Raw genomic sequence first — 19862 nt, 5'->3', positions numbered from 1 at the left:
TAATGTTAGAACTAGAAATTTTTATTTTTTTGCAAATATTAGCTCATTTGGCGTTTGATGCCTGCAACATGTTTCAAAAAAGCTGGCACAAGTGGCAAAAAAGACTGAAAAAGTTGAGGAAGGCTCATCAAACACTTATTTGGAACATCCCACAGGTGAACAGGCTAATTGGGAACAGGTGGGTACCATGATTGGGTATAAAAGCAGCTTCCATGAAATGTTCAGTCAATCACAAACAAGGATGAGGCGAGTGTCACCACTTTGTGAACAAATGTGTGAGCAAATTGTCCCAACAGTTTAAGAACAACATTTCTCAACGAGCTATTGTAAGGTATTTAGGGATTTCACCATCTACGGTCCGTAATATCATCAAAATGTTCAGAGAATCTGGAGAAATCACTGGACGTAAGCGATAATATTGCGGACCTTTGATCCCTCGGGTGGTACTGCACCAAAAACCGACATCAGTGTGTAAAAGATATCACCACATGGGCTCAGGTACACTTCAGAAAACCACTGTCAGTAACTACAATTCGGACCAGCAGCACGCACAATCATGTGTGCTTACGGACTGTATCCCTTGCCGACTGTATTGATATATATTGATATATAATGTAGGAACCAGAATATGAATAACAGAAAGAAACAACCCTTTTGTGTGAATGAGTGGGGGAGGTTTTTTGGGTTGGTGCACTAATTGTAAGTGTATCTTGTGTTTTTTATGTTGAAATAATAAAAATTTAAGGCCGATATTATCGGACATCTCTAATTTTAAAACATGCATCTATAAATTCAGGTATCATATTACAGACCTGAATTAAAATCAATGGCTCTATCTGTGTTGGCCCTGCGGTGATGTGGCGACTTGTCCAGGGGTACCCCGCCTTCCGCCCGAATGCAGCTGAGATAGGCTCCAGCATCCCCCCCCCCGCGACCCCAAAAGGGACAAGCGGTAGAAGATGGATGGATGGATGGCTCTCAGCTGTCTCGTGGACGCGCAAAGGGGCTGTCGTGGACGCGCAAATTACCCCTCGCGCGTTCCCGGGTCAAAGGCCCGCCCAGCAGAGTGGATCACGTGACCCCTTTTGCTCGAATTACAGTTTAAATTTCAGTGCGCGCGCCTGCACCCGCACGAAAGAGTCGGAAGGGACGGTTTGCCGCGGCTGGTTTGCAGTCGGTCTCTTCTTGGTTACTGACACATTGCAACCGCTAATAAAAAAACAAAAAAAAAGAGCAGCATGTCGGACGAAAAGCCAAAGGTTAGTACTTTTTCCCGCGCCGGGTGAATAAAGACGGAGTGTCCCGCTCTAAAACGGTTAGGCCGCTAAGCTAGCTCGATGGCTAGCGCCGCTTCCAGGTTTAGAATGGCGCATTTGTGCGCGAAAAAGGGAGCTAAAACAAAGGTGGTGAAAATATGCCGGTTTTCTTGCTCAAATTAGTCACGTCGATTTAGACAATGCGCCATGTCGTGTGGATGCTGGAAAGTAATCGCCTGGCTTTTTGTCTTGTGGGAAGTTCTGTGGCTTTCTTTTTTGCGCTATTGTGGCTTTCTGCGCCACTTTGGACGTGGGCTAGCATGCTAGGCTAGCGTACAATGGTTAGCATAGCAGGCCAAAACACACACACAACCTCCCCCTTTTTTAATGGCTTTGTTTGGTATGAGTTCAGGAGAAGACTTGAAGGAAGTGTTGAGGATTATATGCGTTTGATATTAAGTTGTCAAAAAATGGACAAGCGGTAGGAAATGGATGGATGGAAGTTGTCATTAAATGATAAGAAAACAAAATGTATGTTAAGTAGTCAAAAAAGGGACAAGCGGTAGAAAATGGATGGATGGAAGTTGTCATTAAATGATAAGAAAACAAAATGTATGTTAAGTTGTCAAAATAGGGACAAGCGGTAGAAAATGGATGGATGGAAGTTGTCATTAAATAAGAAAACAAAGTGTATGTTAAGTTGTGAAAAAAGGGACAAGCGGTAGAAAATGGACGGATGGAAGTTGTCATTAAAAGATAAGAAAACAAAATGTATGTTAAGTTGTCAAAAAAAGGGACAAGCGGTAGGAAATGGATGAATGGAAGTTGTCATTAAATGATAAGAAAACAAAATGTATGGTGTTATGTGGTGCAAGGACAAATTGTGAAGCAAAATTTAAATTAAATTGATAAGAGTATGAAACTAAATTCTTGGCAATAATAATTGAGCATAAATTATGTTGGAAACTGTATATTGAATATATATAAAGGGAAACTATCAAAATCCATTGCTATTCTTTATAAAGTAAGACACATGCTGAATAAGAATTGTCTGTATATGTTATGATATTCTTTTATTTTTCCATATCTAACATATGTTGAAGTTTGGGGAAATGTTTATAAAACAAACATAGACCCAATAATTAAACTCCAAAAAAGGGTAATTAGAATAATACACAAAGTGTGCTACTATGAACATACCAATCCATTATTCATAAGTTGTAATGTGTTAAAATGTTCAGATATTGTGTTTTTAAAAACAATGGGAATTGTGTTTCGAGTAAAGAACAGCCTTGCAGCTTGTATTCTTAGGTTGTTTAAATTAAGGGGAGAAAACTATAATTTACGGGGATATTGATTTTTGAAATATGTAAAGTAAGAGCGAATATAAAATACAAATGTATTTCAGTTTTAGGAGTTAAATGGTGGAACAAGCTCAGTGATGAGTTGAAGACACGTGGTTCTTTGTTAAGGTTTAAGAAAGCCTTGAAAGGTGAAATAATGGAAAATTATAAAATATAGCAACGATTACTTTCATCCCATTGTTGTTGTTTATAACGTTGATGTTCCAGGCAATCTAATTTTCAGTGAATGTATAGGATAGGCAAATAAAAGCCTTGGCTTCAGCCTATTCCTTTTTCGGTCATTCTTTTTCTTTTTGTGTGTGAATGTGTATGGTTGTTAATATGTATAATCTGTGCTGTGTTACTGTTATTGTAATTGACAACCTTTGTGTGCAGGAAGGAGTAAAAACGGAGAACGACCACATTAATCTGAAGGTAGCAGGTCAAGATGGCTCAGTGGTACAGTTCAAAATCAAAAGGCATACTGCACTCCACAAACTCATGAAGGCATACTGTGAACGACAGGTAAGCCCATTGACTGTTTTTTTTCTATAAAATGTCCAATTGTGGTGTCATGCAATTTTCTGTCTCCTTTACAGGGACTGTCGATTCGCCAAATAAGGTTTCGGTTTGATGGGCAGCCCATAAATGAGACGGACACACCTGCACAGGTTAGTGATGCACAGCACTTAACAGTTCCTTATATTGCTAGAGTTTCATGGGGATTAAAAAGAATGTAATTGTTCCTATCATTCACAATCCTTATGTGAGGCAAGAACACAAGTTTGTCTATTTTATGCATTCCAACTTGTAAATAAGTCAGCTAACAATGAAGCCTTTGGGAGGCATTCTATTCCGCATATGAAGCACTCTATAACATAAACACCTCCATCAAGATTTTTCATACATGCTGTTAGTAGAGGTGGGGGAAATAATCGATTTTTAGATGCATCGCAATTCGGGCATGGACGATTATAAAATCGATTAGTAAGCGTCAATAATCAATTTATTTATAGTAAATAAAGTAATGCAGACCGTTCTAAAATTTGGCTGACTGCAGAGAGCCGCCTCACCAAGAGATCTGACCAGCTCTTTTATTATTGGGCACTCATGGTCCAGTTTTGCACACATTTTCATTAAATTAATAGATGTGGGAATTAATTTACTGTTTTTATTCCAAATAAATTATTTTCTTAAAGTTGCAAATGACAAACGCTTATTTAGTGAAATGAAATGTAAAACTGCATCAATATACATTAATTAAAGATGCTTAAATAATCGAATTGTAGCTCCTGAATCGTAATCGAATCGTGAGGTAACCAAAGATTCCCACCTCTAGCTGTTAGTGTATGTGTAGTGTAGTAAAACAAAGACATTCTTAATAACATGTAATATTTACATATTTTGCTCATTTTAAGCGTGCAGCGGCACATTTATTTCAGATGTATCACAACGTTCGTGTTTTCCTTCAACACTGATTACTCATCCCGGCAGACTTGAGCGACTATAAACAAAACACTTACTGTACAATGCCTGCTCTCACTGGCATGGAGACTGATTCATATATTCCTGTTTGGATGAAGAATCAATCTTAGTCCTCATGAAGGGTTAAAAAAAAGGTGCGTGCAAAACCATTGTCTTTTCTACCTGCCTTGCCATCTTCGGGTCTGAGTTGGCAGGCAAAGTTCACCAAGTTCCGGGTTTATGGCCACAACCTTCTACTATCCAGGTGAGAGGCATGATTTATAATCTAGGACAGTGGTTCTTAACCTTGTTGGAGGTACCGAACCCCACCAGTTTCATATGCGCATTCACCGAACCCTTCTTTAGTGGAAAAATCTAATGTTTTTTATTTCAAATTCAAGACAAAGTTATGTTTTTTTACTGGTGCACAAAATTACCGTATTTTCCGCACTATTAGCCGCACCTAAAAACCACAAATTTACTCAAAAGCTGACAGTGCGGCTTTTAACCCGGTGCGCCTTATATATGGATTAATATTACGATTAATTTTCATAAAGTTTCGATCTCGCAACTACGGTAAACAGCCGCCATCTTTTTTCCCGGTAGAACAGGAAGCGCTTCTTCTTCTACGCAAGAAACCGCCAAGGTAAGCACCCGCCCCCATAGAACAGGAAGCGCTTCTTCTACTGTAAGCAACCACCCGCCCCCGGAAGAAGAAGAAGCGCGCGGATTTTTGTTTCATTTCCTTTGTGTGTTTACATCTGTAAAGACCAGACCACAAAATGGCTCCTACTAAGCGACACGCGTATAACGCAGAATTTAAACTTAAGGCAATAAGTCATGCCGAAGAACACGGAAATAGAGCAGCAGCAAGAGAATATAACATAAATGAATCAATGGTGCGTAGGTGGAGGAAGCAAGAAGATGACCTGCGCCAGGTAAAGAAGACAAAACAGAGTTTCCGAGGGAACAAAGCAAGATGGCTACTGTTGGAGGACAAACTCGAACAGTGGGTTGTTGAGCAGAGAGCAGCAAGCAGAAGTGTCAGCACCATCACTATTCGAATGAAGGCAACAGCGCTAGCAAGCGAACTTCACCTGGATGATTTTAAAGGTGGTGCTTCTTGGTGTTTCCGGTTCATGAAAAGACGCAATCTCTCCATCCGCACACGGACCACTATTTCACAGCAACTGCCTAAAGACTTTAAAGAAAAGCTGGCTACTTTCCGTGCATATTGTAAAAACAAGATAGCTGAAAAAAAGATCCGGCCAGAGCACATTATCAACATGGACGAGGTTCCACTGACTTTTGATATTCCTGTGAACCGCACTGTTGATACAACGGGAGCACGTACGGTGAATATTCGCACCACAGGGAATGAGAAGTCATCCTTCACTGTGGTTCTAGCTTGCCATGCTAATGGCCAGAAACTTCCACCCATGGTGATATTCAAAAGGAAGACCTTGCCAAAAGAGACCTTTCCAGCCGGCGTCATCATAAAAGCTAACTCGAAGGGATGGATGGATGAAGAAAAGATGAGCGAGTGGTTAAGGGAAGTTTACGCGAAGAGGCCGGGTGGCTTTTTTCACACAGCTCTGTCCATGTTGATATACGACTCTATGCGCGCCCACATCACAGATGGTGTCAAAAAACAAGTGAAGCACACAAATACAACACTCGCCGTCATTCCGGGTGGATTAACCAAAGAACTCCAACCGCTGGATATTGGTGTCAACAGGGCATTCAAATCACGACTGCGAACGGCGTGGGAACAATGGATGACCGAAGGCGAACACACCTTCACTAAGACAGGCAGACAGCGCCGGACGACATACGCCAACATCTGCCAGTGGATCGTAAATGCCTGGGCAGATATTTCGGTCACAACTGTGGTCCGAGCTTTCCGGAAGGCAGGATTCACAGAACTGCTGGACAACAGTGACACTGACTCTGATGACTTCGACGAGACGGAACCGGCCATTTTGGATCCCACATTGGCCCAACTTTTCAATTCGGACACCGAAGACGAAGAATTCGAGGGATTTACGAATGAAGAATAACTTCAGAAAGTGAGCGTTATGTTTATTTTGTGTGTTGTGACATTAACGTTCGAGCAACATTATGTTGCTATTGCTCTGCACTATTTTGAATTTTACTATGTTTGTGATTGCACATTTGCGTACATTTTGGGACAGAGTTGTTAGAACGCTGGTTTTTAATATATTATTAAAGTTTGACTGACCTATCTGACTGTTTTTTTTGACATTCCTTTAGCGCAGTTAGATGCGGCTTACAGCACGGGGCGGCTTATAGGTGGACAAAGTTTTGAAATATGCCGTTCATTGAAGGCGCGGCTTATAACCCAGGGCGCCTTATGGTGCGGAAAATACGGTAACCATGCATGAACATCCCCTTTTTCAAAGAACAAATCAACACAGAGCATGTACTCACAACAAGTTACACACCTGCAAATCAGTGTGACTTCTGTGGTTGCCGTATACATAATACGCCGATAGGGAGAAGTTTTTGTTTACACGATGAGTCGGGTGTGTGTTGACCTCCGTGGCGGAGGCTCCGCCGAACCCCTTAGGCCAACTCACCGAACCCCTAGGGCAGTGGTTCTTAACCTGGGTTCGATCGAACCCTAGGGGTTCAGTGAGTCGGGCTCAGGGGTTCGGCGGAGGTCAAGACACACCCGACTCATCGTGTAAATAAAAACTTCTCCCTATCGGCGTATTACGGATACGGCAACAGCAGAAGTCACACTGATTTGCAGGTGTGTCATTTGTTGTGAGTTTATGCACTGTGTTGGTTTTGTTCTTTGAACATGGTGATGTTCATGCACGGTTAATTTTGTGCACCAGTAAAAAAACATGGTAACACTTTAGTATGGGGAACATATTCACCATTAATTAGTTGCTTATTAACATGCAAATTAGTAACATATTGGCTCTTAACTAGTCATTATTAAGTACTTATTAATGCCTTAGTCGGCATGGCCTTATAACCCTAACCCTCTAACCCTGGCCCTAACCCCCTAACCCTAACCAAATAACTAAATTAAGTCTTTGTTACTTACAATATGTTCCCCTAGTGTCCAAAAAACTTTAAATTAAGTCTTTGTTACTTATAATATATTCCCCATACTAAAGTGTTACCAAAAACATATAACTTTGTCTTGAATTTGAAAAGAAACAAAATTTCATTTTTTACTAAAGAAGGGTTCAGTGAATGCGCATATGAAACTGGTGGGGTTCGGTACCTCCAACAAGGTTAAGAACCACTGCCCTAGGGTTCGATCAAACCCAGGTTAAGAACCACTGATCTCGGATTACATTTCACCATCTAACAGGTGACTCATTAGCTCACCGGCTCAATATTTCAATATAGCAGCATGAGCTAGTTACCTCTCCGTGATCAATGCGCCGCTAAAAGTAGGTCCTTAACGTTAGCGCTTATGATAACAAATATTTCTAATACTTGGTTAATATTCAGGTCACGAAATGTAAATGAAATATTGTTTGTGCTTTTTGGGTGTTTTTAGTGGGTTTTATCGGTGCAATAGAGGATCTCCATTTGACTTCTTTGTTAGCTGACTTTTATTTATTTGTTTTAATGAGTTAGATTGCATTAAAAAGACATGTTCTTGTCTCATTAGGATTGTGAATGATGAGGAAATATCCCCCAAAAAGTACAGTTCCCCTTTAAGAGTCGGATTAACACGCGCGTTTACGCGATTGGTAATAAATAACATTCTTCCCCATTTTGCAGTTTACTTACTGTTGAACCTCAAAGTGGCAAGAAAATGTCACAGCGGATCACAGGTTTTAAATTCAAATTGAGATTTGATATAAATCATAAAACAACAAGCGTCCCTACTGTGTGGAAATTCACCTACCACAGAAAATATGTAACGCATCTCCTGCGATAATGGAGGGAACACTGTATTCACCTCCATAGATTCCACCTTTTTTTTTTTGTTTTACATTAAATTTACAAGATAAGAAATAAAAGCTGTAGACAGGGGGTTAATGTTTGTGACTGCAATTAAACAAATGAATGCTACAGAAGCTGAAATATATAAAGGGTAAAATTAGAATGTAACTGTTTGTAATAAACGAAGGAACAGTCTAGAACAGGGGTCTCGAACTTGTGGCTCTGGGGCCATTTGCTGCCCTTACTAAACTTCATATTTTAGACTTGGAGAAACTATTGATTCACAAGGGAATTCACGTTTACCCCTTAATTGAATTGATTGTGGTGGCCTGCTATATCGAAATAGAAGCGGCCACCTTTTAAAAATGAGGGTGTTTTTTTTTACCTTAAGACAAATTAAAGTAATATAATTTATGAATGTATGTATAGTGTAACATGAGGGGAGGAGGGTTCTTATCATTGTATGGCTGTTAAGTAAAGGAGAACCTGACAACAGTTTATATCTAGATCTTAGCTTTATTTTTCAACCAAAGTAAACAACTTACGCAGTGTACGCAACTGCGCCACAGCATAAACACCATTTCTGGTCCTTCAACAATTGCTATTTTATAGGATTCAAAGTATATGTATGTATATTTTCATATATTACAAATGTTCTATCATCTGCGCACTATTGACTAGTAATGCACCATAAATTTGGCCACTAAAAAAAGGGTGATCACAGAATCAGCGCTGCGAACGTACACCACACACGTGATTGTCTACAGCAGAGGCAGCATAGCATGTCTGCAATGTGGACGTACTTTATAATATCCCAGACATGCCTGCGAACAGCCATCTACAAAATGTGCGAATATGAAGAGGGCAGTGCAAAGCAAGAGTGACGTCAGTCTGGCTTGCTGCAGCTCTTGCTGTTTGTCGCGGACATCGAGCGACTGAAGTAAAACTAAACACGAGTACAGTTTCCAGTAACGCCAGAAAAAGATGCTAGATTTGTTGCTTTCGTTTGTAACAAAGAAAAAGTCACTAGAAGGATCAGTCTCTAGAAACTTAGACTTCCTTTTGTTGTCATTCAAATTTGAACATTACAGTACAGATAAGAACGAAATGTTGTTGCATTAGCTCGTTGTAGTGCAGGATAAAAGAGCAATAAGATGCAGATATACCGGTAAATAGATTACTGTACAGATAAATATATTGCACTTTTGCATATGCATCCGCGTTTATGGATGTATGTTATATTGTCTTTATATTCCAGGAAGTTAATCCATTGAAACATTCTCAACACAGTACATTGTACAAAAAGCAGCAACAATCGAAAAATTGATCAAAACGACAGAAGAAAAACATTTATACAAAATAGCAGGGATTTGTTTTTGAATTTATAACAACTTTTAGCCTTTAAAAAAAACTATATATATATATATATATATATATATATATATACATACATACACACACACCGAAAACCATATCAGGTGACTAAGCTCATCAAGAGAATGCCAAGAGTGTGCAAAGGGTGGCTATTTTGAAGAAACTAGAAGATGGATGGATAGAATATAAAACATTTTTTCAGTTATTTCACCTTTTTTCGTTAAGTACCGGTACATAACTCCACGTGTTCATAGTTTTGATGCCTTCAGTGACAATCTACAATGTAAATAGCCATGAAAAAAAGAATGCATTGAATGAGAAGGTTTATCCAAACTTTTGGCCTGTACTGTGTATGCATAATTTCAGATTATGAAAATTATAAATTGACCACGCCCTGACCTCCACTGGTATGTTGGCTATCTGGGGGAACCTGAAAATTGTTAAACGCATAGATCAATTGTGAAATTAAGAAAACCTCCGGAGCAACTGTGTTCTGCTGCCACTCTTTAGGCGCATATTAAAACCATGTGGTTGCTCTGCAGGCACGTCAAATCCTCAAAGAACAAGGTAAAAACATGTGAAACAAGAGGGAAACATTATAGACTTAAAAAACATTGACAAGTACAGAGCTGATGCAAACTGCCTCAGCCCGCACACCGTGGGTGGTTAAATGAAATACATTATGGCAATCTTAAATCCCACAAGGGATGAACTCCAATAACTGTGCAAACGCAAAAATAACCACGTAACTTTTAGATTGAATTTGTGTAGCAAAGGGGTGATTTTAATTTACAATTATATGTGCTAATTTTGTTTGTCTGTAGTTCAGGTTATTTTTCCACATAGATGTGGATTACTGATTATCATATCATCACTGCAACCTGCACATATTACCCGTACGCAATGTTCCCTCTAATTGTTCATGTGTGTGAGCAAGCACAAAAACTCCCTGAACATTCAGTGGAGCACATGTGAGCAACATCACATGTGGCAATACCAGCAGCACACCTGTCTCAAACCAATCTTTTATAATAACATTCAAATGAGAGGAGTCATTTTCATGAGATCATTTTGTAATATTAGTGATTTGGCCCACTTGTAATGAAAATTAAAGAAATCTTGTTTTTCATAAGCTATGGATTAGTATTGTACAATATGTCTGGGTGGGGGTCCTGCTTTGGAAATCATTTGTACCCCTTTCAGAGATCACATTTAGTTCCCCTTAAACATCGTCATGTTGCACAATGAAATGTAAGCATAGGATGAAGTGTGCATTCCTGTAACTTTCTCTAGTAACAGCATTCCATGATTAATATAAATAAATTAACATTAATAATAAATGACAGTAAAATAAGCACACGTATGACTGAGGAGTCATAGTGTAACTTTGTGTGGTGTTTGAGTTGTCCAACTTTTTGTGTGGCCGTAAACGCACCAGTGGCTTAGTGGTATGCGTGTTGGTGACAGATGACAAATTGGTTTTGGCCTGATTTGTACGGCAGAAAATGACTAGTTTTTTTAGATAGAAGTTTTTACTCATGTTTTTGGTGTGGTTATGGCCGAATATAAACAGTTTTGCTCAATAAAGTGATCGATATAATTCCTGTCCTCGAATATCTCGATAGACGTTACAATAATTGAATGGTGTTGACGAACACCGTTAGGGCAGCTTGTTGTCACTGTCACCCAGAGTTGCATTGCAAAATTATACAGAGTAAATGTGTTTATTTTGTTTAGAATTCAGATGGGATTTGATTTGGTGCACGGCATATATTTGCTGTGCGCAGAGGACGCTTGAGCAGTTCGCAATTGCGCAGGCGCGCACCTTAGAGGGAACGTTGCCCGTACGTAAGACAAACCGCCCCACAGAAATACTTTCATTAAAGTACCAGTAGGGTGGGAAAAACAAGTTTACTTTTATATGCATAATTGTTTCATGGTATCCATTAAACCAGGGGTGAGCCATTTGAGCTAATTTCCCACCAAATAAAACCCACCTAGAGCCGCAAACTAAATGACAATAACACAACTTTTAGTTTCATTACATTTATAAAATCAAACACTAGACATAATACGACTCTGCAAGTATTTTTGCTCTGATCGGCTTTCCGCAGCATTTCGAAACTGCTCTTTTTCGGTAGTATTTTTCGGTAGTATTTTTCCGCCAATGTTGTGCGTTTGTCCTGGAAATGTATTTCCACTTTTGATTTTGTGATGGGGTGGCAACTTGTCCAGGGCGTAACCCGCCTTCCGCCCATGTGCAGCTGAGATAGGCTCCAGCACCCCCCGTGACCCCGAAAGGGACAAGCGGTAGAAAATGGATGGATGGATTTTGTGTGTTTTGCCATTTTCTCTCCACATATTAAGGAAACAGGTAAACCAACCTTGTCAACACTGAGCACAAATTAATCATTCCATGAAGCATTAAATGTTCTATTTTCATCAGAAATGTTTCTCTTTGATTTGTCCATTGCTAGTTTACCGGGGGTTGACCACTAAATACAATACTTGCTTGGCAGCAGCAGATGACGCTTGGGGGTGTTATCAACATTTCATGAGACAAAATATTGCAAGATCACAAACTCTCTAAAATAAAAACGGTTACCGTATTTTCCGGACTATAAGTCGCTCCGGAGTATACGTCGCACCGGCCGAAAAATGCACAATAAAGAAGGAAAAAAACATAAACAGGTATACGTTGCACTGGAGTATAAGTCGCATTTTTGGGGGAAATTTATTTGATAAAATCCAACACCAAGAATAGACATTTGAAAGGCAATTTAAAATAAATAAAGAATAGTGAACAACACGCTGAATAAGTGTACGTTATATGACGCATAAATAACCAACTGAGAACGTGCCTGGTATGTTACCGTAACATATCATGACAAGAGTCATTCAAATAACTATAACATATAGAACATGCTATATGTTTACCAAACAATCTGTCACTCCCGATCGCTAAATCCAATGAAATCTTCCTCCCCGGTGTCACCTCAGGTATGTCCTTTCTTTCTGCTGCTCGATTGCCGTTCTCTGCTGCATATTTCACTACGTCCAGCTTGTAATCTGCAGTATATGATTTCTTTTTCGGTGCCATTTTTGTCCAGCCCTTCTCAGTTTTTATAAGTTACCGCCAATGTTGAAATGATCAATTTTAATAGCTACGGACATACCGTATTTTCCGGAGTATAAGTCGCACCGGAGTATAAGTCGCACCTGCCGAAAATGCATAATTAAGAAGGAAAAAAACATATAAATCGCACTGGAGCCCGGCCAAACTATGAAAAAAACTGCGACTTGTAGTCCGAAAAATACGGTAGTAGCGTCTTTTTTTCACAGTACACCGCCATCATGACCCGCCCCCGCATATTTTCTATTGGTTGACGTGTGTGTGACGACCGCTGACGTGTGTGTGACGATTGCTGACATTTGCTTCGTCTCTTCCGTGAGTGAGATAAATATTTGATATTTTACGGTAATGTGTTAATAATTTCACACATAAGTCGCTCCGGGGTATAATTTATGGACAGGGTGGAGGCATGAAAGACCCCTGTATTAAACCATATCCAATTATATTTACAATGCCCAAAGTATTTGAAAATACCGTCTAAACGTTACAAAATGCCACAAATGAAACGTGTACGTATGTATGTATGTATGTACAGTCGTGGTCAAAAGTTTACATTCACTTGTAAAGAACATAATGTCATGGCTGTCTTGAGTTTCCAATCATTTCTACAACTCTTATTTTTTTGTGATAGAGTGATTGGAGCACATACTTGTTGGTCACAAAAAAACATTCATGAAGTTTGGTTCTTTTACGAATTTATTATGGGTCTACTGAAAATGTGACCAAATCTGCTGGGTCAAATTGTCTGCACAGTTGCTCTTGGGACCTTAAGCTGCTTTGAAATGGCTCCATGTGACTTTCCTGACTTGTTCAAGTCAATGATTCGGTTTTTCAGATCTGTGCTGAGTTCCTTCGACTTTCCCATTGTCGCGTTTGTAACCGAGTCTAATGACTGCATCACATGAGCCCTATTTAAATGGGCTCAGAGAAGTCAACAGGTGTCGTCAATCATAATCACTCACATGAAGTTAAGAGGCCATGCCATGAAGCTCATTTGATTTGAGTGTACATCACCAAAATTGATAATGTATGTTGCTGTATGTATACTTTTGACCCAGCAGATTTGGTCACATTTTCAGTAGACCCATAATAATTTCATAAAAGAACCAAACTTCATGAATGTTTATTGTGACCAACAAGTATGTGCTCCAATCACTCTATCACAAAAAAATAAGAGTTGTAGAAATGATTGGAAACTCAAGACAGCCATGACATTATGTTCTTTACAAGTGTATGTAAACTTTTGACCACGACTATGTGTAAAAATAGCTTGTGGGTCACTCACATGTTCCAGCTGCTATTTGAATCTTTTTGTTCAAATGCACTTTGGCTGAACTGAATTGTTCATTCTCTGTATTTTTGATGTACAAACTATCAGAATGTTTCTATCATCCGCTCTATTAATGCACTTTCCTGCTCTGTGTTCTACCTTAACTGACGTGTCCTTGCCTTTGTGTTTTCCAGTTGGAAATGGAGGACGAGGACACTATTGACGTGTTTCAACAACAGACAGGAGGAGCATATTCTTAAGTGGAGCGCCGCCTTTTGTTGGCGTGCATCCTCACCATTTTCTTTCTTCCCATGTTGTAATTGTTTCTTGTTTGGGGGGTTTTAACTGTTTTCCTTTCTGCATTCTGCTGGGATCAGTGCGGGGCTTTTCACAACATGCAACAATAGGTAGGTTTTACATTTTCGAGGGACTTGCTGTGCAAATCGGTGTGAGTTTGAACATGTTTGAAATTTTCAAAAAGGCAGTTTGCGTCCACGTCAGGGAGAGTGTGTCTCACACTACTTTCAGCCTGTGTAATATTCACCACACATAAATATATGCCAAGATACTTTTTCATATTGTCAGTGGGAATTTACAGTACCGGTATGTTATATTTGGGAATGTTCTTTGCTGTCTTTAGATAGAAAGTACATCATTGCGTCACTTATTTACTTGTCTTTTTTTTTTTTATTCCCGATTATTTGTGTTCATGCTTGCAGAGAAATATGAGTGCGAATGATGTAGCTTTGTTTCTGATGTTGCACTCAGAGCAGATAGAATGATAAAGTACAGTCATTTTGCTGGACCAAAAAACAATACAAATGCTAAATAAAGTGTTCTTTTTATAAAAGTTTTGCTTTATGCCAAATGCAAGAGGTCATTGCTTTTTTATTAAAAAAAATACTTCATTACTGTGTAGATTACTTTAAGGGTGATTGTAAAGGAAAAAAAACTTTATAGGTTTTTAATTTTTAAGTCATTACAGCAAAAGGTTGATTGGCAACATTAAATTGGCGCTAGTGTGTGAATGTTGTCTCTGTGTTGGCCCTGGGGTGAGGTGGTGACTTGTCCAGGATGTACCCTGCCTTCTGCCCAGGTGCAGCTGGGATAGGCTCTAGTGACCCCTAAAGGGACAAGCAGTAGAAAATGGATGGATACAACAATAGCTTATGAAAACAATACTTTAATAGATCCTTCTAAATTTTGCTAAATAAGTTTGGGGAGAAAAAAAAACATGCATTTTTTTGTATTCACGCAGTACAAATCATTACATATCTTTGCAACTATTTTTTTTAGAATTTTACAAACCTTTATAATATGAACATTGACATACAAACAATAATAGAACAAGTACCCAACAGCGCCAGATAAAGTAACAAATAGAATGCAATATATATATATATATATATATGTATATATATATATATGTAACAAAGTGTAAAGCCATAGGCTCACACAAGTTCCGTTAAAAAAAAGCACAGCATCATAGTTTTCACAGCTTTTTGGTTGTTAAAGGTAGAAAGTGTTTTAAAGTAGAGTTCTAATTCTTTTTCAGAGGCACAAAAAACAGGTCGAGTATTGAGAAACTTCCATTTATGAATATAACATTTAGCCAATAGTATAATGAGGTTGCAAAGGTAAAAATTCCTTTGGCAACCATTTTTATTTTGTGAGGCTTACGCACATTGTGTCACGTTATGCTTCTTGACCTTTTTTTGGATTCAAAACAAAACCAAAAAAAACTTTTAATACTCCTCACATCCAGCAGAGGCCGCCATTGCACCCAACAGTTTCTCACTTCTAAGCTACTGTATATATTGAATTAAACCTCGCGTATCTTGGAAACACTAAATTGGCCCTAGTGTGTGAATGTTGTCTATCTGTGATGAGGTGGCGACTTGTCCAGGGTGTAGCCCGAATGCAGCTGGGATAGGCTCCAGCACCCCCTGACAGCCCGAAAAGGGGACAACAGCAGAAAATGGATGGATATCTTCCATATTTGAAAAGATAATTGCAGCTATTTTTTTTGACACCAAATTAAATCTGAGACATAGCCTTATTGTATGACTGTCATATTCTACTGTCTATTCTACTGGTGGACCAAATAATCACTTGATTAAAGAACGGTGTTTTATTGTCCTACATTCAGACTGTGGCCAAAAATAGTAAATATTCTTGTTAGATAAAACTACTGCCTTGTTTTGAATATCTGTATATAAAATGCCATTATTATGGCAAACATATTTTTCTGAGGTGGTATTACTGACTTAGTATATTCAGCAGCATTAATCACATACAGGTACAGTAGAAAAGGGTCACCCTATTATGTAATGTAATCATCTCATTTGGAAGAAGGCTTTTATTTTGAAACAAAAGTCTGTGTAAACACTAAATAATACCAATTATCATTTTGGTGATAATACAGCATATCTCTCCACATCTGTATTGAACAGAGAGTCTTTTTGTTTCCCAGCTCATTCACTGTAACTTATGTCATGTGACACTGCTGACACGACACACTTTCTGCTTTCTGCACTACATGTGGAACAGATGTCTCATTGAGACTATCACCTTTAGTATTTGGAATCATAACTCTTAATAAACAGAATTGCTAATGCGAGGCAGTGCATTAATATTCATGCAGCACTTGCTTTACTGGACATTAAGATTCAAAGCAGGCTTGCAGTTCAACATGATCATCGCAGTTTTACACCACATTATATAAGCCAGGAGTGGAACTAACTAATTACATTTACTCAATGGAGTACTTGTTTTTTTCGTTTTAAACTGACTTTTACCTAAGTGTGTTTTACAAACCCCGTTTCCATATGAGTTGGGAAATTGTGTTAGATGTAAATATAAACGGAATACAATGATTTGCAAATCCTTTTTAACCCATATTCAATTGAATATGCTACAAAGACAAGATATTTGATGTTCAAACTCATAAACTTAATTTTTTTTTGCAAATAATCAACTTAGAATTTCATGGTTACAACACGTGCCAAAGTAGTTGGGAAAGGGCATGTTCACCACTGTGTTACATGGCCTTTCCTTTTAACAACACTCAGTAAACGTTTGGGAACTGAGGCAACACATTTTTTAAACTTCTCAGGTGGAATTCTTTCCCATTCTTGCTTGATGTACAGCTTAAGTTGTTCAACAGTCCGGGGGTCTCTGTTGTGGTATTTTAGGCTTCATAATGCGCCACACATTTTCAATGGGAGACAGGTCTGGACTACAGGCAGGCCAGTCTAGTACCCGCACTCTTTTACTATGAAGCCACGTTGTTGTAACACGTGGCTTGGCATTGTCTTGCTGAAATAAGCAGGGGCGTCCATGGTAATGTTGCTTGGATGGCAACATATGTTGCTCCAAAACCTGTATGTACCTTTCAGCATTAATGGCGCCTTCACAGATGTGTAAGTTACCCATGTCTTGGGCACTAATACACCCCCATACCATCACAGATGCTGGCTTTTCAACTTTGCGCCTATAACAATCCGGATGGTTCTGTACATGGGCTAATTGGAAGGTCACATGAAGTTTGGAGCTCTGTAGCAACTGACTGTGCAGAAAGTCTTTGCACTATGCGCTTCAGCATCCGCTGACCCCTCTCTGTCAGTTTACGTGGCCTACCACTTGGTGGCTGAGTTGCTGTTGTTCCCAAACTCATCTCACAACAAGGACGTGCAGCTGATTTAATACAACACATGCATGTGTTTTATGCTATCATAAAACATGGAGGACGCAATAGAAATTGGGGGGGGGGGGGGGTCGGGTGTTGGGCGTGGGTGTTGTCCAAATCAAGTTAGCATGGAGGACGTAGCGATGGGATGAGGTCAGTCACATCCTCGCTGTGTGCTGCCAACTAACCCTCGCATGTGACGCACTCCTCCGCTGAGTCGCTCCAGCTGCCTGAATGGAAGCAGTGTTGCGCTGCGGAGGACCTCTGTGAACCACTCGTCTCCGGAGTTGCAGCGCGGCGTGCTGAGGTCACCCTCGGCCGCATGAGCCCGTGTCGTCCCCGCCCTCGTGCACAGATGTCACGGATGTCCATGTACGTCTCCGGAGGAAGAATGTCAGAAAAGAAGGAATTCAACTCTGCTTCTTCCCACTCCTTTTCGATCGTGTTGAATTGTGCACGCCCAACCTAAGTCTGTGGTTTGGTTTGTTTACTCAACTGCAGAGAGTAACAGGGATATAACAGGATTTAGAGTTTTAATTAGGGCTTTATATGTACTTCATAAGGACGTGATTACTGCCTTTTCTCAAAACATTCAGCAGCACATTCTCTTTAAGCATCGCCAGCTTTACAGATGCCACGTCAGTGGGCTCTGCAGGCCGTGCACGTCGGTGATATCATCGAGAAAATTCCTGAAGGAATTGCGTGTGAATGCTCCAATGCTGCAATTGAACTGAAATCCTGGAATTTTTTTTTAGAATTGTTGAAGTCAAGCACACAATTCCCAAACAGGCGGAATATTTTGAAGTTGGAACCGTTTGAATCACAGGAAAAATGTGGGAGTTGTGGAACTTTGATTTCAATGGGAATTTCCCCAAAATTTGGGAATTTGGGGAAAAGCGGGGATTTTTTTGAAAATGGTAAAAACAACTTGAATGGTCTGAATGGCTTGAAAGGGTTGGTGTTGGAATTTTTCAAATCGGTTGAGAAATGTTGAAGTAGCAACATGTTGACTTGAGAAATGGTATTATGGAATTCCTGGAATTTCGGGAAAACCGGGAATTTTTTTAGTTCAAAAAACAACTTAGTTTTTTTTTTTAAAGTGGGTTCAAAAATGTGGGATCGAGGAGTAGTCGCCAGAAAAAATGGTGGAAATAGGGCTTTGGAAATCCAGGAATTCTGGAAAATCCTGGAATTTTTTTGAACTTGGTTTGGTTGAAGACTAGTTTGAATTTCCAGATTGGTGCAATGTGTTGAAGGTGGAATGGTTTGAATCGGTTGAAAAATGTGGAAATGGTGGAAGTTTGAAAAATGGCCAATTCATTTTGAATGGGAAAAATGTCCCGGAAAACCTGGAATTCTGGGAAATCTGTGAATTTTTGGAATGTGTCCAGAGAAAGCCCGCGATTCCTGAATAGGCTGAACAGTTTAAAGATGGAACGGTTTGAATCGGTTGAAACATGTGGAAGGTAGGGCACGCCAAAATCTGGAGAAGAAGAAGGAGAGGAATAACTAGATGAGGCAATTCCTGAAGGAATTGCGTGTGAATGCTCCAATGCTGGAATTGAACTGAAAACCTGGAATTTTTTTTGGAATTGTTGAAGTCGAGCACACAATTCCCAAACAGGCGGACTATTTTGAAGTTGGAACCGTTTGAGTCATTGGAAAAATGTGGAAGTTGTGGAACTGTGAAGAATGTCCCATTGATTTCAATGGGAATTTCCCCAAAATTTGGGAATTTGGGGAAAAGCGGGAATTTTTTTGAAAATGGTAAAAACAAGTTGAATGGTCTGAATGGCTTGAAAGGGTTGGTGTTGGAATTTTTCAAATCGGTTGAGAAATGTTGAAGTAGTAACATGTTGACTTGAGAAATGGTATTACGGAATTCCTGGAATTTCGGGAAAACCGGGAATTTTTTTAGTTCAAAAAACAACTTCGTTTTTTTTTTAAGTGGGTTGAAAAATGTGGGAGGAGTAGTCGCCAGAAAAAATGGTGGAAATAGGGCTTTGGAAATCCAGGAATTCTGGAAAATACTGGAATTTTTTTGAACTTGGAAAAAGACTAGTTTGAATTTCCAGGATGGTGGAAGGTGGAATGGTTTGAATCGGTTGAAAAATGTGGAAATGGTGGAAGTTTGAAAAATGGACAATTCATTTTGAATGGGAAAAATGTCCCGGAAAACCTGGAATTCTGAGAAATCTGGGAATTTTTGGAATTTGTCAAGGGAAATACCGCGATTCCTGAATAAGTTGAACAGTTTGAAGTTAGAACGGTTTGAATCGGGTGAAAAATGTGGAAGGTAGAACGCGCCGAAATCTGGAGGAAAAGAAAAATAATAAGTTGAATAATAAATAGGTGATTTTTTTTGTGTAGAAAACTATATGTGTGAATGCTTTGGAGC

At 39.3% G+C, this 19862-nt stretch overlaps 1 protein-coding gene across 1 annotated transcript; it reads left to right on the top strand.

The window, feature by feature from the left end:
- The first annotated feature begins 1098 nt into the window (after positions 1–1098).
- On the top strand, positions 1099–14644 carry sumo3b (small ubiquitin like modifier 3b). The gene is made up of 4 exons (XM_061971517.1): positions 1099–1259; positions 2996–3124; positions 3199–3270; positions 13971–14644. Exons 1-4 carry the CDS (start codon positions 1239–1241, stop codon positions 14034–14036), a joined length of 288 nt encoding a protein of 95 aa, XP_061827501.1. The 5' UTR covers positions 1099–1238; the 3' UTR covers positions 14037–14644.
- The last annotated feature ends 5218 nt before the right edge of the window (positions 14645–19862 follow it).

This window comes from Nerophis lumbriciformis, linkage group LG13 (assembly GCF_033978685.3).
Source record: "Nerophis lumbriciformis linkage group LG13, RoL_Nlum_v2.1, whole genome shotgun sequence".
NCBI classification, from domain to species: Eukaryota; Metazoa; Chordata; class Actinopteri; order Syngnathiformes; family Syngnathidae; genus Nerophis; species Nerophis lumbriciformis.
Note: the sequence above shows the minus strand (reverse complement) of the source record. Positions and strands in the feature narration are given on the sequence as shown.

Bases quoted from the DNA above. Each gene is read 5' to 3' on its own strand.
- sumo3b (XM_061971517.1), top strand. From the start codon at position 1,239: ATGTCGGACGAAAAGCCAAAG. The intron at 3,125-3,198 runs GTAAGCCCATTG...TCTCCTTTACAG, and splicing joins AGGCATACTGTGAACGACAG to GGACTGTCGATTCGCCAAAT. The intron at 3,271-13,970 runs GTTAGTGATGCA...TGTGTTTTCCAG, and splicing joins AGACGGACACACCTGCACAG to TTGGAAATGGAGGACGAGGA.